The 20,548-nt window shown below is 38.2% G+C and overlaps 1 protein-coding gene across 5 annotated transcripts in view; it reads right to left on the reverse strand.

Moving 5' to 3' along the window:
• The window catches only part of CNTN3 (contactin 3), a 323,859-nt gene that overhangs the window by 48,104 nt on the left and 255,207 nt on the right, over positions 1 to 20,548 (reverse strand). For all 5 annotated transcript variants that reach the window (XR_003435889.1, XM_027121412.1, XM_027121413.1 and 2 more), the window contains exons 12-13: positions 17,051 to 17,178; positions 15,057 to 15,232 (exon numbers count right to left, since the gene is read on the reverse strand). Coding sequence is in view for 4 of the 5 variants with exons in the window: in XM_027121412.1 (XP_026977213.1) it covers positions 15,057 to 15,232; positions 17,051 to 17,178 (304 nt within the window). In the remaining variant the exon portion in view is untranslated. The remainder of the gene's footprint in view (positions 1 to 15,056; positions 15,233 to 17,050; positions 17,179 to 20,548) is intronic.

The following is a 20,548-nucleotide window of genomic DNA, read 5'->3' on the forward strand; positions in this document are numbered from 1 at the left end:
TGCATTTTTATGAGCTAGCCTCAGCAATCACAGAACATCACTCCTGCTTTTCTTTATTGATCAAAGCAGTCACAAAGGTCTACCTGGGTTCAAGACAAGAGGCATACGTTTCACCACTTGATGGGGAAGACTGTCAAAGTCACATTGAAAGACGAGCAAGTTGGGCACAAAGTGTGCTTTTGCAGTCATCTTTGGAAAACACCATTGGACACGTCCCTCCAGATCCATTCTGTACCTGCCGTACTGCTTCGTTTGGAGGCAGCTGACCTACATGGACTATATAAAATGGTGCCTTTACTTTCTGTCTTTTCCTTGGGTTCCTCCCATCAGGAAATCTGAGGGAGGGAGAATAGTGAGTTCGTGGTATTTGTTTATCAAGATTCATCCCTGCAGGGTTGTTTTACTCTGACTGTGCCAAGAACCCAAGACACGCTTTAAAACAACCCCACCAACTCTGATCTAGACGCCCTTTCATGCCAGGAGCCTATGTGAGAGCCAGAGAAAGGATACCCGCAGTCAGAGAGAATAAAATTACACTCTCTCCCAGGAGAGTTGCTCCCAAGAGATCACACCAACTTTACTACAACTTCAGACCAATGTATTCCCACAGTTTTCCTGATACTCTGGAAATAAATAAATAAATAAATAAATAAATAAATAAATATATATATATATATATATATATATATCTCAAAGTCATATTTAAAAAGATGACAAAAACGACTAGGTTGGATGTCAAATCCAATCTATCATTAGACTATTTTTTTTGTAAACAGTTATGATCTAAAATTTTAAAGTCAATATTAAAAAATGGTTTACAAAATCAGAGTGTTTACTGTTAGAAAAAACAGCTGAAATTCCTGGTTTTTGTGTCTAAAATTTTAAATTGCCCCACATGAGCCATTTATTCTTCACTTTCTTATTCATGTCCAGATCAATTAAATGGTATAATTAAATACTGTCTTGCAAAGTAGAATACTTTTCTTTCTGAAATCGAAGCATAAAAATCCAAGCCACTATGGACAATTACAACTCAATAATAAAAAGGCAAATAACCCGATTAAAACACAGGCCAGTCACCCTGACTTCTGATTTTCAGTTGGCATATAAGCAGTTTAGCAGTCATCATAACAACAAGTAAAAGCTGAAGTAATTCCGCTTCGATCCAACAGAGAAGTGAGGCCATGGAAAAAACCACGGCCTTCAAAAGTGGAGAGACAGACGGACAAATACAGAGAAGCACAACTTACTGGAGCAGAAATCCGCCAGCAGAAATTTCCCTGGGAGCCAAGACTGGGGTAGAGAAACCCAAACTGTGGTGGATGAATTGCTGGAGGGTCAGCGTGGACAGGTCTGAGAGCTAACACCCCAGGGAACCCAGACACACGTGGTTCCCCATACTTTTCTGAGTTTTACCTCCAGGAGCTCTACTGGGTCCTCACGCTGAACGGTGAAGAAAGATCCCCTCATGTTTCTGGCAGGGGAAGGGAAAATGAACCATTATGACATAAGCCAGAGCACTCTGTTCTTCTGAACCAAGGTTGCCTTTAGGAGAAACTAATTTACCAGAGCCTAACCTGCTGGGGTTTTGTAAGAGCCTAATACCTCTTCCTAAGAAAAATACCCAAATCCTGATCCCTCTAGCTTCCCACACGGGGGAAGGGAAATACACAGCTCCAGTACCTCCAGCCATCCTGTCTCACCAGATGGGAAAGGAGGAGATGAAGAAGCACTGTGGAAGTTCATAGTCCAGGGGCACAGGCTCACCAAAACAGCAGACCAAGTCACAGGACTGGAGAACACTTCCTCTCACCACCCCACAGACTCACCACGATATTTGTAAAGGCCTGCTCACTGCAGTTCCTTTCAGCTACTACACATCACGCATGCCTTTCAACAGAACAATTACCGGGCATGTGAAAATGCAAAAAACACAGTGTTAAGAGGCTGAATACACATCAGAACAGGCATGAGATATGGCGTGAAGTATCAGACGAGAAATTTTAAGGAGCTATGATTAATATGCTAAGGGATTTAATGGAAAAAAATAGATAGATTGCAAAAAGAAATGGATAATGTAAGCAGAGGGATGGAAATTCTAAAAAACAAAAAAGAAATGCTAGCGATCAAAACCACTGTAAAGAAATAAATAATGGCTTTCATGAGCTCATTAGTAGACTAAACATGGCTGAGAAGACAATCTCTAAGCTTGAGGATCTGATGATCAAATCTTCCAAAACTTAAAATGAAAGGTGAAACAACTGAAAATAAAGAACAAAATACTTAAGAACTGTGTAATGGAGATATAAGAAGGAGAAGAAAGAGAAAAAGGAAGAAAGTAATATTTGAAGCAGTGGTGACTGAGAATTTCCCAAATTTATATCTGAAATCAAACAACAGGCCTCTCTCCAGAAAGAATGAAAATGATAGGTCAGAAACACGGCCCTCCATAAAGAAGGAAAGAGCATCAGAAAATAAATCAGTGAAATATTCCTAATTTATCTAATAGATAACAGTTTTTTCAAAATAATAATTCACTGCTAGGAGGAAAGCAAAACTAAACATACTCGTACCATATGACCCAGAAATCTTACTCCTTGATATGTACCCAAATAGAAAACTTATGTCCACACAAAACCTGCACACAGATGTTTAAAGCAGCTTTACTCATAATTTCAAAAACTTGGAAGTAACCAAGGTGGCCTTCAGTAGGTGAGTGGATAAACTACTATATCCAGTCAAAAGAAAAAAGAGCTATTATGCCATTGAAAGATACGGAGAAAACATAAATGTATAGTACTAAGTGAAAGAAGCTAATCTGAAAAGGCTACATACTACGTGATTCCAACTATAGAACATTCTAGAAAAAGCACAACTATGGCGATAGTAAAGATTATTGGTTGCCAAGGGTTGGGGGAGGGAGAGATGAATAGATGGAGCACAGAGGAATTTTAGGGCAGCGAAACTACTCTGTACGATGCTCTAATGGTGGATACATGTCCTTATACATTTGTCCAAACCCAGTGAATGTACAGCACCAAGAATGAACGCTAATGTAAACCACGGACCCTGGGTGACAATGATGTGTCAATGTAGGTTCATGGATTGTAACAAATGGACCACTGTGATGCAGGATATTGATAGTGGAGTAGGTTGTGCACGTGTGAGGGACAGGGGTTGTATGGGAACAACTCTTTGTACTTGTCGTTCACTTTTGCTGTGAGCTTAAAACTGCTCTAAAAATAAAATTTATTAATAAAAATAAGTTACTAAAATCGTTATTAATAACAAGTAAAAAATAAATAAAAAATTTACAAGTCACAAAGGACCACATCCTTCATGATTCCATTATATGAAATGTCCAGAACAGGCAAATACCAGAGCAGAAAGCAGCTTTGTGGTTGCCTGGGGCTGGGACTGTTTGAAGGTGAAGGAGTGGGGGAATTATGGGTAATGGGTGTGAGGTCTCTTTCTGAAGTAATTAAAATATTCTGAAATTGATGATGGTGATGGAGGCACATCTCTTTGAATATACTAAAAGCTATTTAATTGTACACGTTAGTTCAATTATATGAATTATTTCTCAATAAAGGTGTTAAATAAATAAGCCATCATGAATAAAAGATAATGCTATGATTAGCAGATACCATTTACCTCCTCATTCAGTTTGACTGATCTATTCATTTATTGGATTTATTAGATTTAAGCCTTTTTTTTTTTTTTTTTTTACAGTACGTGGGCCTCTCACTGCTGTGGCCTCTCCCATTGCGGAGCACAGGCTCCGGACGCGCAGGCTCAGCGGCCATGGCTCACGGGCCCAGCCATGTGGGATCTTCGCGGACCAGGGCACGAACCCGCGTCCCCTGCATCGGCAGGCGGACTCTCAACCACTGCGCCACCAGGGAAGCCCAATTTACGCCTATTTTTGACAAGTCCTCTTTTTCAGAATGTATTCATGAACCTTAGCCCCACCCCCTTTGCCAAACAAAACCAAACCAAAATTATAAACTGCTAGTTCTTTCCTCTGCCTTCAGAGATGAGATATTTTAACTCTGCAAATCACAGATGCAGGTAAATATCTGTTAATCACAATTTGGAGGATCTTAAGTAATCATAATCAATATCCAATGAATTGTTACTGACTCTTTTAGAACTTTCTTTAGAGATTTTTTTTTTAAGTATCTGTACATAATGGTGTTTGGATTTTCATGTGCTGGTATATACACAAACATATTTACAGGTACACAAACATACACATTACTGTCTCTTTGATGGTAGCTTATAGTTTTCAACTGGCTCTAACAGTAGGGTGGGTCCAGTGGTGGAATCCCAGTATGTCCTAAGCTCAACAGTGAACAACTGACAACCCCACCCCTGAGAAAAAAAGTCAATTCCTAAGAATTGGAGTGATGTCATTTTATGGAAGATTTGTAGGGAAAAATATGAAATTCACAACAAAATCTCCCTGAAATATTCTTTAAACATCTGCATCTCTCCCAAAGTTTCTCTCCTAGTATCACTAGCCTATCTAACTTCCCCAAAGTTTCTTATGTAACCCTCCTGGAACACTAGTTCTAAAATCTTCATATTCCCCTTCAAATTCCTACAGCTTGAATATCCCATTCAACCCAAGAAAAATTATGAAAGCTATTAGGAAAAGAAGAATACAGATTTTTTGACTACATGAAAATGAAAACTTCTACTCTATGAGTGATAAAATAATAGACAAAGTTAACATAAAAGTGACAAACCAAAGGAAGATATTTCCAGTGAATCACAGTAAGATATAATTAATAGCTTGACTACATAAGGACCTACTGTAAATCTGTAAAGCAAAAGGCTTGACTTCTAATGGAAGAAATGAGCAGAGGATACAAATCTGCAAGGTATGGAAGAGGGACAGGAAATGGCCAGTACACACTGTGAATTTGTGTGTAAGTGAAGGATTTCCTGCTGTGACCTAAGGAGAACACTGTCCAATGGACACAAAATATACATGAGATGAAAATCTATTATATGCAAATGTCAATATCATTACTGTGTTTCTAGCAAAAATAAAATAGGTCTTATCTGGTTGATGGTTGTCTTGAAGCAGTGTGTGTTTTGTTTTTGTAACTTTCGGAAGTCATTCTCTATTGCTAGATTTAAAATAATTTTTTGAACACTCTTCTACACAATAATTCAGGCAGCTGGGCTATTGCGAATTTCTCTAACTAGAAATTAGGTAATTTTTTGTTTTCTGCAGAAGTAACGATGCATTTCATGAGTATTAAGCCCCCAATTTTCTTGATTTGGAGGAGTCAGTCATCATTCTGAATCTTTCTTAAGTATCCAAATTACTAATAAGCAAAATGGAGAGATTCTCCATCTTACTATTAATCTGAGAAATGAGAAACTGTTGATAATGTGATATCACTTCTCAACCATCTGTTTGGGAAAATTTTTATTTAAAAAATCAAGGGAAAAAATCATGTGTGGAAAAGAATGTGGGGCAACAGGCACCTCCTGCTCTGCTGATGGGAATGCAAATTGCCGCAGCTTTCCCAGAGAACACTTTAGAAGCAATCCTACCGGCAGTGCTAGTAGCAGTAACAGTAACAGCAAGAACAACCGCAGCAACAGCTAACATGGGTTGTTCTGAAGTATTTTATACACATACCTCAGAATAAATGACTATTATCATGCCAGTTTTACAGATGAAGAAACTGAGGCAAAGACAGATTAACAACAGTTCATAGGAGAATGAAATAGGTTACAAGAGATGGAATTTTGAGTTCCGATGTTTTAATGATGCAACTATATTTATAATTCCAGTCCTATCTTGTATCCCCCAGAAAACTTCCTGGGAATTACTGACAAGGTGTCATTACTCTTCCTTCAAAATACTGTTAACTATTCTTTTCCTTACCTAAATACTCTCAGAATTGTCTAAAGTGGTGTCTGATTGCTAGTCTTTTTAGAAGCATGGGAAAAAATCGAAGACAAATGAAAAGCCTTACAATATAATAGTTGCTTTATTTCATCTAGGAGCACTGATTTTTTTTTTTCATGATTCTTTCCCTGTCTCGCTCCACATCCAATCCATTCATCCATCCATCCATCCATCCTAAGAGAGAACCGAAGTTGTCTTTATTTAGGCCTTGTGTACTTGTGCAAATTATTAACATGCATTTAATACCTCTTTTGAGGGACCTTTTTGTCCCGTTATACTGCTTATTGGTTACTGTTGATACATAAGTAAGCTATTACTTTTTGTGAATTTATCTTGTATCCCAGTAGTTGACTAAACTCTGATTATTTTTTAAAAATTTTAGAGTTGATACTATTGGGTTTTGAGTAGCCCTGATATCGTTTTGTCCAAATAACGGTAATTTTGTTTCCTTATTTCTAAAGTTAGACCTTTTATTTTTGTTCATCCCTTACTGAATTGGCCCAAACACCTCCAAATGGTTTTAAAGTAATTGTACCTGTGTGCATTCTGTCTTATTGTTGATTTAAATAAAAGTATTCCTGATATTCCCTTTAAAGACATTTTTGAGATGTGGAAGAAGTATTTTTCTGTTCCTATAACTGGTCATTAATTTTATTGAATGTCTTATAAATGCCCATTGAGAATACAGTGGTCTATTTTATTATATCGATATGAAGCATGCACATTTCCTAGATCATCATCTAGTGCTTATGAAAGTTGACTCTTTCAGTATGATGTTCAGTTGTTTTTTGCTAAAATTTTATTTAGGTTTTCATACTATATTCATGAAATCGATTCATATTTACTAATTATTTGTTATCTTGCCAGGTTTTGTTCTCAGGAATATGCTAACCTTACAAAATAAATTGAAAAGATTTAAAACTTTTTATATTGTCAAATAGTCTATATAACAATTTATCTATTTCTTAAAATCTTAAAAGAAATTACCAGTAAAATTCTAGCCTTAGAATCTTTTTCTGTGGGGGAAATGGGGGGGGTGTTACTAATTTACACTTTTTCATGATTATGAATCTACTTAGCTTTTTAAATTCTTATTAATTTTGATCACTTATATTCTCCCCCAAATTTTCTACTTAATTCGGTTTTCATATATATGACTTGAACATGGAATATTCTGTTTATTTTTAATTCTTTCTCACCCATTACATTCTCTTTCTCATTTCTAATTTTAGCTGCTTTAACCTTTATTCTTCATTAATATTTTCCAGAGCTCGTCTATTGCTTTTGGACATTGCTCCACCCATCCATTTATTCTTCCATCTCCTTAATATATAGTTGTTTTGTTACTTTCTTTCCTAAAATTTACAAGGGTGTGAAAAAGATGAAAAGGAATGTGTATTTTCTATTTTTAGGATCAATTTTTTATGTGTATCTGTTACTTCCATTACAAAATAGTATTAAATTGTGTTTCTGATTTTTGGCAAATTGATCTGTTGATGGTTGAAAGAGGAGCTCTCAGCAGACTACATGACAATTTAGTTTCTCATTTTCTCTGTTTTTGACTTGATATATTTTAATGGTACATTAACTGGAATATTATGATTTATGATTATTACCCCTGCATGGCAGAGCAAACTTTTTCCAAAATAAACTTACCTTTTTTACTCTTAAGGCTTGCCTTGAATTCTTATTAGTTTTTAAATTAGTAATTGTTACCGTGTTTCTTTTTGTTGAATTTGACTGATAAATATTTACACATCTTTTCATGTACAGCCTTGGTTTTTGTTGTAACTCCGCTGTCTTTATGGGTTTTAATTCAAGTTACATGTTACTTGGTTTGACTTCTGCTCGTCTTCTTATAAATTTAAATCTTGCAGGGCTTCCACTAGGGGTGGATTGGACCATTCATCTTAACAAACATTGTACTAATAAACGCAGCCCTGGGATACTAATCATACCCTAGGTAGGAACTGAGACTCTAGGATGCCTGGCTGAGCAAACAATGAGTTAGTGAAATAAACTCAACTTCAACTCTTTTGTGCATTTCCCCGTTTCCAATAGGCATTGGAGAATCTTTGTTTTTTCATCCCCAAATAGCTTTGTGGGAGGGGCTGGGCTTCAGGGATGTATGCTCAAGATGAATAATATTAATTCCCCTGGTCTAATCCCCAACTTTTATGGACTCATTACTGGACGTATTCTCTAAAGGATCCTTCCAAGTCAGTTTATATTTTGAATTCGGACAAGATATAAAATTTATAAGACACTCTAAGTGGGAGATGTTTACAAACGCAGTGTGTCACCACAGGTAGTGTTTGAGTGAGTGCTTTACCTCAGTTCTGTATTGACAATGCACACAAAACCTCTTACAGAATTTTGCGTTGTAAAATAACTGCTATTGTCAAACTTTTAGTTCTCACACCCAAGTAATTCTATGAAATAAATCAAGTCAAGGTGACCATATTGTATTATTATACACAAAGGATTTCTTTCAAAGATACTCTTTTCTGCCACTGAGAGCTGGGAAATACATCAGGTCTCAAGCTCTCAAGCACTAGACTGAGATTGTGGCCTGTGGGAGACAAAGCACACCGAAGGCAGCCAGTTCAGTGAGTCGCAGGCGCTGTCACTGCTAAACCTCTTACTGCTTCCAGTGACTTTTATCCACACACATTCTAATTCATCATAGATCCAATCCCATAAAATGTGTGAAGCTCTATAGCTTGGCTCTATACATTCCTCATTTCTAAAGTATCTGCCACACATCAAGTTTATCAAAGCATATCTATTTAAACATCCTTACAATATACAGGGAACTTCTGGGGTGTTTAGGTTCAACAGTTTCTAGCTACAGTCAGTCTCCATAATGTAATACGTCTAAGTCCAAAGGTTAGCTTATCAAGGCAAGCCAAATTATTCTTGAGCGCTCTTAAAAGCATACTTAAATTTCCAGGCCCCTAAATCCTCAGGTACAAGGCAAAAATGTTCTTTCATTTCTCTTGAATTTGGGGGCTATTATCTCCTTTTTCCTGTCAGTGGAAGCTTCGATATATTTAAAAGCTGAGAAAGAAAGATGTTATACTGGGAACTGGGTGAATGATGCAATCTCTTTTTTCTCTCTCTCGCTCTTTTTTTTTTTTTTTTTTTTGCACGGAGTGGAATTCTGTTGGTTAAACATGGGTATGATAGAATGCTACCGCAGACATATTGTCGGGACTGTGTCTCTTCCTATTACTGTGCATATATGAAATTTATATACACATAACTACATACATTCTTACCTACATATGCACAACTACATATGGAGATATCTAGATATAGCCCAAAAGGAGAGAGCACAATGTTCCTGGAAGAGGGACCACTGTGTGCAAAATCTTGTGGTAGGAGGGAACATGGCAAATACTAAAAACTGATGTGAAAAGAAACCAGAAAATGGGGAACAGAAAGTTAAGTAACTCATGCAAGGACATCATCTAGTAAGCAACAGAATCTAGACCTCACCTGTATCTGAACCCAAATCCCCTGCTTCTCTAATTACATCACACTCTGCCTATAACCAAGATTTGCTTGGCAAACAATGGACTTAAGTGGCTGCCTTTTACTGCTGACTTATTTATACAACGCTGATTTGTCCCACGGAACAAAGCCTGTGTATGACCCATATTCCTCCTTTGTGATGTGTCAGTTTCCTTTGGACACTTGGCTTGATAAGCTCTTCTGAATGCTATACATTCTGACAGTGCAGAAACCTGTAACTGCTGTTGAGACAGGAGGGAAAGGGGCAGGATACAACCACTAGATAAATGAAGAAGAGGTGCAGCCCTTAAGATGTGATAAAAACTGGCTGGAACCGGCTGAAACCAAGGTGGCATGGAGAACAGTCTGGTCCTTGACCGTTAGCTCATTATACCTTCATTTTAATACTAAAAGTGGCCCAGTTCCTGGAGATCCTCACCCTTTCCTGGAATAGCAAGAATATTCCTCCTACTCTTTAGCATGTGCTATTACTCAGCCCACAAAAAAAGACCAACCCCAGGCCCTGGGGCCACTCTCACTTTCTGAGCAGGACCACATTCTGCCTATGGAATGTGTCCCTCTAAATAAATTTGCTTTCACTTTACTTTGGCTCGCTCTTGAATTCTTTCCTGCTTGAAGCCAAGGACCCTCACTTGGAGGTCTGTCCCAAGGACTTGAGCGGGTCCCTGGACGTGACAATTTCCTCTCCTCCAACACTGTCATCACACTCCTTTGGCATGACATGCAAGTCTACACAACAGATCTGATCTAAATTGGAGCTTTTGGGTTTTCCCCAAAAGGTGTGGGTTTGTTTGTTTGTTTACAATGAATGAATGAATATTGAATACCCACAGTCGTCTCAATGACAAGTGGCTGAAACAGTTGAAAGCTGTCAGTTAGATTTTCCATTTTCTAAACTACCCACCCTCTTTTTAAAACATGGCTCCTACACTATCCAGCTTTCTAAGCAACCTTCCCAGTTACCGGCTTCTCCCTCACATTTTGTTCCTTTTGAAAACAGGGGATATATCTATGAACACACTGGGATAAAAGACAAGCAGACTTCCTAGGTATTAACGTGAACGCTGCAATGAATACACAGAGGACAAGAGCCGTTATATGATTCCCTCCTCATGCAATAGGAGAGCAATTTACTTAATTGCTTGTGCTTAAGGGTAATGTCCTCTTGTATGGCTTACATTTTATACTGATGGGAGAATACTAAGTTACTAATGGCACAAGTCAATAAAAAAATTCATAGGCCATGAACAAACATGTTAGAAAAACATGTTAGAAAAATTCATGTTAGAAAACATGTTAGAAAAATTCATAGGCCATGAATAAACATGTTAGAAAAAGACCAGAACTGGCAAGCGATAGGGTTAATTCATGCAGTTTCATGTTTCAGATACTTGATTCCTGTAGAGAGATGACTGACCCAATACCTTACGTAGAACCTATCAGTAGCACAGGAGCAGCTAAGTTAAAGTATTATCTTGAATATTTTTAATCCCAAGACCCTCTTAGAGAAAGCATCCATCTAGCTCAGTGTCAGTGAAATGTTTGTTTGAGGATGTTTGATGCATATTAAAATCAAACTGCTGGGACTTCCCTGGTGGTCCAGTGGTAAAGAATCCACCCTACAATTCAGGGGACTCGGGTTCCATCCCTGGTCAGGAAACTAAGATCCCACATGCCGCGGGGCAACTAAGCCCGTGCACCGCAACTACTGAGCTCGCAAGCCTCAACTAGAGAGCCTGCGTGCTGCAAACTACAGAGCCCAGAAGCTCTGGAACCCACGCGCCACAACTAGAGAAGAGAAAACCGGCACGCCACAACTAGAGAGAAGGCCGGGCACATCAACGAAAGATCCTGCGTGCCACAACTAAGACCTGACACAGCCCAAAATAAATAAACTACTTAAAAAAAATCAAATCAAAGTACTTTGGGTTTTTAGTCTTTAAATGTGTATTTCTTTAGCATTAGTGCAGACGAAGGACATTGTATTGGATACAATATTATCAACAGTTCACGATCGAGGAGATAAATCACGGTGTTATCTACATTATACAGCAAAGGCAATTAATGTTTCAAATCAAATTCTTTATGAATTAAAGTTAGGGCAAGAGCTGGGTTACAGCAGTGAAGGTAACATTCTAGCCTTTTCTTTTTTCCCTTGACTCGTCTCCAAGGAAAGGCAAATGATAAACCCTAAGTATGGAGTAAAGAGTTGGCTGAGGATACTGGCATATGCCTTTTCCTGTTGTGACAGAAGAAATCAGTGACTTAAAAAAAAAAGCATTTAAAGCAGCAATCCCACTAGTGGGCATATACTCTGAGAAAACCATAATTCAAAAAGACTCATGTACCAAAATGTTCACTGCAGCTCTATTTACAATAGCCCAGAGATGGAAACAACCTAAGTGTCCATCATCGGATGAATGGATAAAGAAGATGTGGCACATATATACAATGGAATATCACTCAGCCATAAAAAGAAACGAAACTGAGCTATTTGTAATGAGGTGGATAGACCTAGAGTCTGTCATACAGAGTGAAGTAAGTCAGAAAGAGAAAAACAAATACCGTATGCTAACACATATATATGGAATTTAAGAAATAAAAAAAAATGTCATGAAGAACCTAGGGGTAAGACAGGAATAAACACACAGACTTAGAGAATGGACTTGAGGACACGGGGAGGGGGAAGGGTAAGCTGTGACAAAGCGAGAGAGTGGCATGGACATATATACACTACCAAACGTAAAATAGATAGCTAGTGGGAAGCAGCCGCATAGCACAGGGAGATCAGCTCGGTGCTTTGTGACCACCTAGAGGGGTGGGATAGGGAGGGTGGGAGGGAGGGAGACGCAAGAGGGAAGAGATATGGGGACATATGTATATGTATAACTGATTCACTTTGTTATAAAGCAGAAACTAACACACCATTGTAAAGCAATTATACTCCAATAAAGATGTAAAATAAATAAATTAAAAAAAATAAAAAATAAAGCATTTAAAGCAATAGTAAAAGAAATGTCAATGGTTTGCAGCAATTGGTGAAGTTCTTGAAAGCTTGAATCAGTCAGAACAATTTGGAAAACTAGAATTTCGAAAATGGAGTAAGCCAGATGATAGAACATAGAAACAGCATTGAAATTGTACTTAATTGTGGCTAGGTATCTAAATATCGCCTTTTTTTAATTTAATTTTATTTTTTTAAAGACCAGCTGTAGTGGGTCACTAGGGCTGCTGTAACAAAGTAACACAAACTGGGTGGCTCCAAACCACAGAACTTTATCGTCTTAGAGTTCTGGAGTCCACAAATCTGAAATCAAGATCTCTCTCCCAAATTTCTAGGGTAAGACCCTTCTTCCCTGCCTCTTCTAGGTCCTGGCAGCCCCAGGCATTCTGTGACTTGTGCCTCCACCTTCACAGGGCCATCTTCCTTGTGTCTACATTCTCCCCTCTGTGTGTTGGTCTGTGCCTAAATTTCCCTCCTATTACAAGGACAACAGTCATATTGGATTAGGGCCCATCCTATTCCAGTATGACATCATCATAACTTCACTACATATATCTGCAACAACCCTTTCCAAATAAGGTCACATTCTGAGGTGCTAGTGTAAAGGACACTCTTCTGTATCTCCTTTACAGTCAATACTATACGCACACTCGGAACACGTCACGTTTCTGACACCAGATGTGTGTGTTTTCCACACCAAGCAATTCTCCAACACCAGGTGGGGGGGTCCCAAAAGTCAATTCAATTCTGACACTATCTGCCTGGAGTTAGCATCAGATCCATAAGTTAAGGGCTCAGCCCCCTGAGACTGGCCCCTCTTCAGACACCAACTGCAAGTCTCAGATTGTCACTTGTACTTCCGACCAACCACTTATAAACTGAAGCTCCCATGGCACTCTCCTTGGGTTCAGTAATTTGCTAGAATGGCTCACAGAACTCAGGGTAACATTTATTTACTTTATGATACTTTATGTATCATAAAGGATACATATAAACAGAGCTTCTATCCCAGTGGAGGCGGAGTGTGTCACCCACCTCGCAGGCAGATATGCTCACCAACCCAGAAGCGCTCTGTGATGAAAAGTACTTTACTTTTGGGATTTTTATGGAAGCTTCAGCACATAGGCCTGATCGATCATAATTCAGTGCTCAGCCCCTCCCTCCTTCCTGAAGCATGGAGAGCTGGGCACTGAATTTATGATCCACGGGGAGTGCTGAAGGTTCCAAGTTTCTAATCATGGCTCGGTCTTTCTGGTGACCATCCTGAAACTATCCAGGAGCCCACAGCGTCACTTCATTAGGACAAAAAGACATTTCATCACGCAGAACATTCCAAGGGTTTTAGGAGGTCTGTGCCAGGATCCAGGGGCAGAGGCTAATAATCCTATTATTATTGGCCTCTACCACAATCCTATCACAACTAGGCCTTAGGATTTGAACTTTTCTTTTGAGGAAACATAATTCAAGTCCTAACACCATCCTTTCAAGTTGCACACAATCCTAACACATTAATAGACCCCATGTGTATACATATATACATTGAAGAAGAAATATTGGTGGTGGTTTTGTTTTTAATTTTTTTTGACCTGGCCATGTGGCTTGCAGGATCTTAGTTCCCCGACCAGGGATTGAACCCGGGCCATGGCAGTGAAAGTGCCAAGTCTCAACCACTGGACCACCAGACAATTCCCAAGAAATATTTTAAAATAAATATAGCTGAATTGACCATCATATCGTTTTGTCCATAAGGAGAAAACCCAGACTCTACTATGATGTACCACTGACGTCTTAGCCAAAATGAACGAAGCTAAATCCTGTGTCAAAGAAAACAGGCCTGCAAGGGAAACTGGCCTTGTGACGATGGATTCACAGACATGTGGCCAGGTGCGAGGCCTGCTGTTAGTCTGTGTGGTTCACAACACTGCATTCCTTCTTAACAGTTCTCCTCAAGGTGTCCATTTTCCCTTGAAATCTGTAATTCTTCCGCACATAGAACCATCGCAAACGAGGAGACAGAATGAAACAAGAGAAAGTATTTGTGTTTTGGGGACTCACAGATCTAGGCTTGGATGTAAGTTCGACCACTAGCTAGCTCAGTGGCCCTGGACAAGTTAATATCTTTACAAATCCTTAGTTTATGCACCTGTAAAAGGGCAATGCTTACCACTGACATCCAGTGTCACTGCAAGGATTAACTGGGACGAAGCACCTGGCCTGATACATGGACGGCATTTAGCAAATGTGACTTCGTTCAACGTCATAATATATCATGTTGAAAATAAACAGTTGTATAAGAACACTTTCCCTTCTGTGGAATACTAATGACAAAAGTACCGTGCAAAATAACAATTAATATAAACACAGCAAACATCGATTTTAATTAAAATTATAGTTTACGGGTTGAAGTAAATATGCTCACTTTCTGGTAATTACCATAATACAATTAGACCATTACAGAATTGCAAGCCCCGATTCACTCACAGAACAGACATTACTGGAGTAACAGATACGTGCCCGATGTTTCTTTAGGGACAATATGTCAGAGACAGATGTAAAAAGCATGAGGAAAGGGTCACAACTTACCCCACCGACTTTCTCAAAGTGAGATCCATCTTTCTTAAAATCTGTGAGGGCCCCATTGAAATACCAGGTAAACATGATGTCTAATAGGGGGTCGTGTTGCACCTGGCAGGGCAAAATGACACTTTCGCCCACTGAGACATCCATGTTGGATGGTGCCAAAGTTATTCTTGTTGGTTCTATTGGGGAAATAATAAAGTTTTAAGTAAGACTTCAGCATTTTTATTTTGATGAAAGCAATTTTCAACAGGCAGACTGTTAATCTAACATAGTATGTATGTGTGTGTAGACATACATATGTGTCTATATACATATATGTACCTCTGTATCATGAAAAGTCTTCAAGACGAAAAGAGACATTTTGATGCAGACCCATAACATATTTCACTGGATACACAAATTCTTGTTAAATGAATTAGGGTATCTACATTTATGGGATATTGAAGTTTAAAAATTGAAGTCACCTGTAAACAAGGGTTATAATACTACTACAAAATCAATTTCATTTTAGCTTTATTGCTTCATGAAATATACCAGTAGAAATAGAAACCACTGTATTTTCAATGACTGGAAAATGTATTACTACCAAAATTTAAATAGACTCAAATTTTTGAAAGACTACAAAAATGTTTAGAATAGGTAGGATACTAAGTTAAAATGTTAACTAATTTGTTTTTTCCCAAATGCAAATGTCCTTTCTATCATCACCATAGTCCTTCCATAGTTGGGAATTAAGCTTCCCCTGACTCCACTTTTCCAGCACTGCTCCCCATTTCTTTGCTCCATGTTGTAGCAAAAGTCTTCAAAAGAGGCAATTGATTATGTTTTCTACAACAACAGTCTTCCTCCTTCCCAAATCTGTGCAACCTCAAGCCTTTCCCATCTCAGTTGTTTCGACTGTTATTCTTCCTGTTGTTCACCAAACACTCTGCAGGCATCCTTCTCTTTCTTTCTCTCAGACCTCACAGTCAGTTTGCCAGCAAAGCCTACCGAATACATGCAGAATACATGCAGAATCAAATCCCTTCCCATCAACTGCTCTGCTGCCACCCTCATCTGGGTCATTATCACTCCCGCCTGGATTACTGCAATGTCTCCTGACGTTCCTCCCACTTCTACCCTTGACTCCCCACAGTCTGTTCTCAACAGAGCAGCTAGAGTAACCGTTAAAAATATATTTGCCATCATTTCATTCCTCTGCTCAAAACTGTGCACTAACCTCGACTTTTCATGCCAACTAAAAGCTGACGTCCTAACAAAGTCTACAAAACCTCTACACGATTGTCCCCAAGAAATCTACTGAACTCCACCTCCATGAAATCTTTGTTCACATCTCTCCTTCTCTGATCACTTGGGTTCCTGCTCCAGCTTACTTCTCCCAAACACTCCTCTGTATTTTACAATCGTTTGCAATTTCTTTCCTTCTAAGAATTTCTTTGCCTTATATTCCTACCACTTATTTTCCTTCTACCTTTGGTAGAAGGTAAGCTTCATGTGGGCAGCATTCTTTGTCAGTTTGTTACTGAATAACCCAAGCACCTGGCACATGGTAGATACTCAATGCTTTTCTTCAATGAATAAATGAACAAACACATCCACAATCCTAAGTGACTCTTTTTGATAGCAAGGGTTATTCCACGAACTCAAACATCTCCAGAAAATATCAAAGATAATGGAAAAGGAAAAAGTGTACCCAAAAGATTTGACATACTAGAATAGCACGAAATAAAAGCAGACCAGCCACATATGCTACTTATAATTCTACTGCCAATTTTGACAGCATGGTAACTCATGTGTCCCTGGTACACACCGTGGTGTATAAAGAAATATTAAGGATTGTTCCCTTGACTTTCACTTGTTAGAGAAAACACAAGTGCAAACGTAAGGTCGACCTTCGTAGTGCACTGCATATTGTGAAAACCATTTTTTTCTTTGATCTTAATAACATACCACACAGTGTATGTCCACGTAAAGCAATCTTTCAGAAATGCACCTACCTGTAACGACCAAGTGTGTTGTGCCATTTGCTTTCCCAAACTGGTTTTCTGCTGTGCACGTATAAATTCCAGCATCAGCTTTAGTGACATTGGCAATTTTGAGTCCTCCATCTTTTAAAAAAGAAATTCTAAATACACAAATGAGACAAATAAATGTATACTAGTCACTTTTTTTCAAAATAAATAGAGTTTTTGTTAACAGAAGGATTGTCTTAAGCTACTATATTTAAGGCAACATAAACCAGCCCTTAGCCTCCTTGGGTCTAAAGAAAATTAAAAGAAAATTTATACACACATGCACACAGCAGACTAAAAAAGAAGCTCTACCAATTTGAACACTTCTTGATATTTTTACACAGTTTTACTTAACAGCATGACTTAACATTACATATGGTTTTAGGGATGGCTTTATCAATTAAGTGTGAAACGTCTTCCAAAATATGTGGTGAGGTAGATTACTCATGGGTTAGCCTTATCAATTTGGAGAAAGTAAGAAGTAGACATGACACTATTTTCCATAAATCTGAAACAGTTTGTGAGAAATGAGAAACTCCCTGGTGTTTCATTATGAACTTCAGAGAGTCAGATCTAACCTAGTATAAATCCATATTTTGCAAAAGAACATCTGCATGGTCACCCATGAACTACTGCAAAAATGTGGGCAACGTAAATGAACACATCTGAGTTTCTGAGCATACGCTTAAAGTACTTAAAGCTTTTGGTCTAACTAGTTAACTAAGGAAACAGAAATGAACTTTACATGAGCTAGACGCTATGAGAGTCTCTGAGATCACAGTGTGAGCAAGACAGGAAGTCCCCACCTAAAAGAACTACAATCCTGCAGCCTGTGGAACAAAGGGAACCAAATTCACAGAAACACAGACAAGATGAAAAGGCAGAGGGCTATGTACCAGATGAAGGAACAAGATAAAACACCAGAAAAACAACTAAATGAAGTGGAGATAGGCAACCTTCCAGAAAAAGAATGCAGAATAATGATAGTGAAGATGATCCAGGACCTCAGAAAACGAATGGAGGCAAAGATCGAGAAAATGCAAGAAATGTTAAACAAAGATCTAGAAGAATTAAAGAACAAACAAACAGAGATGAACAATACAATAACTGAAATGAAAACTACACTAGAAGGAATCAATAGCAGAATAACTGAGGCAGAAGAACAGATAAGTGACCTGGAAGACAGAATGGTGGAATTCACTGCTGCAGAACAGAATAAAGAAAAAAGAATGAAAAGAAATGAAGACAGCCTAAGAGACCTCTGTGACAACATTAAATGCAACAACATTTGCATTATAGGGGTCCCAGACGGAGAAGAGAGAGAGAAAGGACCCAAGAAAATATTTGAAGAGATTATAGTCGAAAACTTCCCTAACATGGGAAAAGAAATAGCCACCCAAGTCCAGGAAGCACAGAGAGTCCCATACAGGATAAACCCAAGGAGAAACAAGCCAAGACACACAGTAACCAAACTGGCAAAAATTAAGAACAAAGAAAAATTATTGAAAGCAGCAAGGGAAAAACGACAAATAACATACAAGGGAACTCCCGTAAGGTTAACAGCTGATTTCTCAGCAGAAACTCTACAAGCCAGAAGGGAGTGGCATGATATACTTACAGTGATGAAAGGGAAGAACCTACAACCAAGATTACTCTACCCGGCAAGAATCTCATTCAGACTTGATGGAGAAATCAAAAGCTTTACACACAAGCAAAAGCTAAGAGAATTTAGCACCACCAAACCAGCTCTACAATAAAGGCTAAAGGAACTTCTCTAAGTGGGAAACACAAGAGAAGAAAAGGATTTACAAAAACATACCCAAAACAATTAAGAAAATAGTCATAGGAACATACATATCGATAATTACCTTAAACGTGAATGAATTAAATGCTCCAACCAAAAGACACTGAAAAAAAGACACTGAAAGCTTGCTGAATGGATACAAAAACAAAACCCATATATATGCTGTCTACAACAGACCCACTTCAGACCTAGGGACACGTACAGACTGAAAGTGAGGGGATGGAAAAAGATATTCCATGCAAATGGAAATCAAAAGACAGCTGGAGTAGCAATACTCATGTCAGATAAAATAGACTTTAAAATAAAGAATGTTACAAGAGACAAGGAAGGATACTACATAATGATCAAAGGATCAATTCAAGAAGAAGATATAACAATTATAAATATATATGCACCCAACAAAGGAGCACCTCAATACATAAGGCAACTGCTAAGAGCTATAAAAGAGGAAATCGAAGGTAACACAATAATAGTGGGGGACTTTAACACCTCACTTACACCAATGGACAGATCATCCAGACAGAAAATTAATAAGGAAACACAAGCTTTAAATGATACAATAAACCAGAGAGATATAATTGATATTTATAGGACATTCCATCCAAAAACAGCAGATACATGGTCTTCTCAAGTGCGCATGGAACATTCTCCAGGATAGTTCACATCTTGGGTCACAAATCAAGCCTCAGTAAATTTAAGAAAACTGAAATCATATCAAACATCTTTTCTGACCACAACGCTATGAGATTAGAAGTCAACTACAGGGGAAAAAAACGTAAAAAACACAAACACGTGGAGGCTAAACAATACATTACTAAATAACCAAGAGATCACTGAATAAATCAAAGAGGAAGTCAAAAAATACCTCGATACAAATGACAATGAAAACACAATGATCCAAAACCTATGGGATGCAGCAAAAGCAGTTCTAAGAGGGAAGTTTATAGCTATACATCCTACCTCAAGAAATAAGAAAAATCTCAAATAGACAATCTACCCTTACACCTAAAGGAACTAGAGAAAGAAGAACAAACAAAACCCAAAGTTAGCAGAAGGAAAGAAATCATAAAGATCAGAGCTGAAATAAATGAAATGGAAACAAAGAAAACAATAGTAAAGATCAATAAAATTAAAAGCTGGTTCTTTGAGAAGAGAAACAAAATTGATAAACCAGTAGCCAGACTCACAAAGAAAAGAGAGAGAGGACTCAAATCAATAAAATTAGACATGAAAAAGGAGAAGTTACAACAGACACCACAGAAACACAAAGCATCCTAAGGGACTACTACAAGCAACTCTATGCCAATAAAATGGACAACCTGGAAGAAATGGACAAATTCTTAGAAAGGTATAACCTTCCAAGACTGAACCAGGAAGAAGAAGAAAATATGAACAGACCAATCGCAAGTAATGAAATTGAAACTGTGATTAAAGATCTTCCAACAAACAAAAGTCCAGGACAAGATGGCTTCACAGGTGAATTCTATCAAACATTTAGAGAAGAGCTAACACTCATCCTCCTCAAACTCTTCCAAAAAATTGCAGAGGAAGGAACACTCCCAAACTCATTCTATGAGGCCACCATCACCCTCATACCAAAACCAGAGAAAGATACTAAAAAAAAAGAAAATTACAGACCAATATCACTGATGAACATAGATGCAAAAATCCTCACCAAA

The sequence above is a fragment of the Aethalodelphis obliquidens genome, unplaced genomic scaffold, assembly GCF_003676395.1.
Source record: "Aethalodelphis obliquidens isolate GAN/ISIS:26980383/991018 unplaced genomic scaffold, ASM367639v1 scaffold22, whole genome shotgun sequence".
Lineage (NCBI taxonomy): Eukaryota > Metazoa > Chordata > Mammalia > Artiodactyla > Delphinidae > Aethalodelphis > Aethalodelphis obliquidens.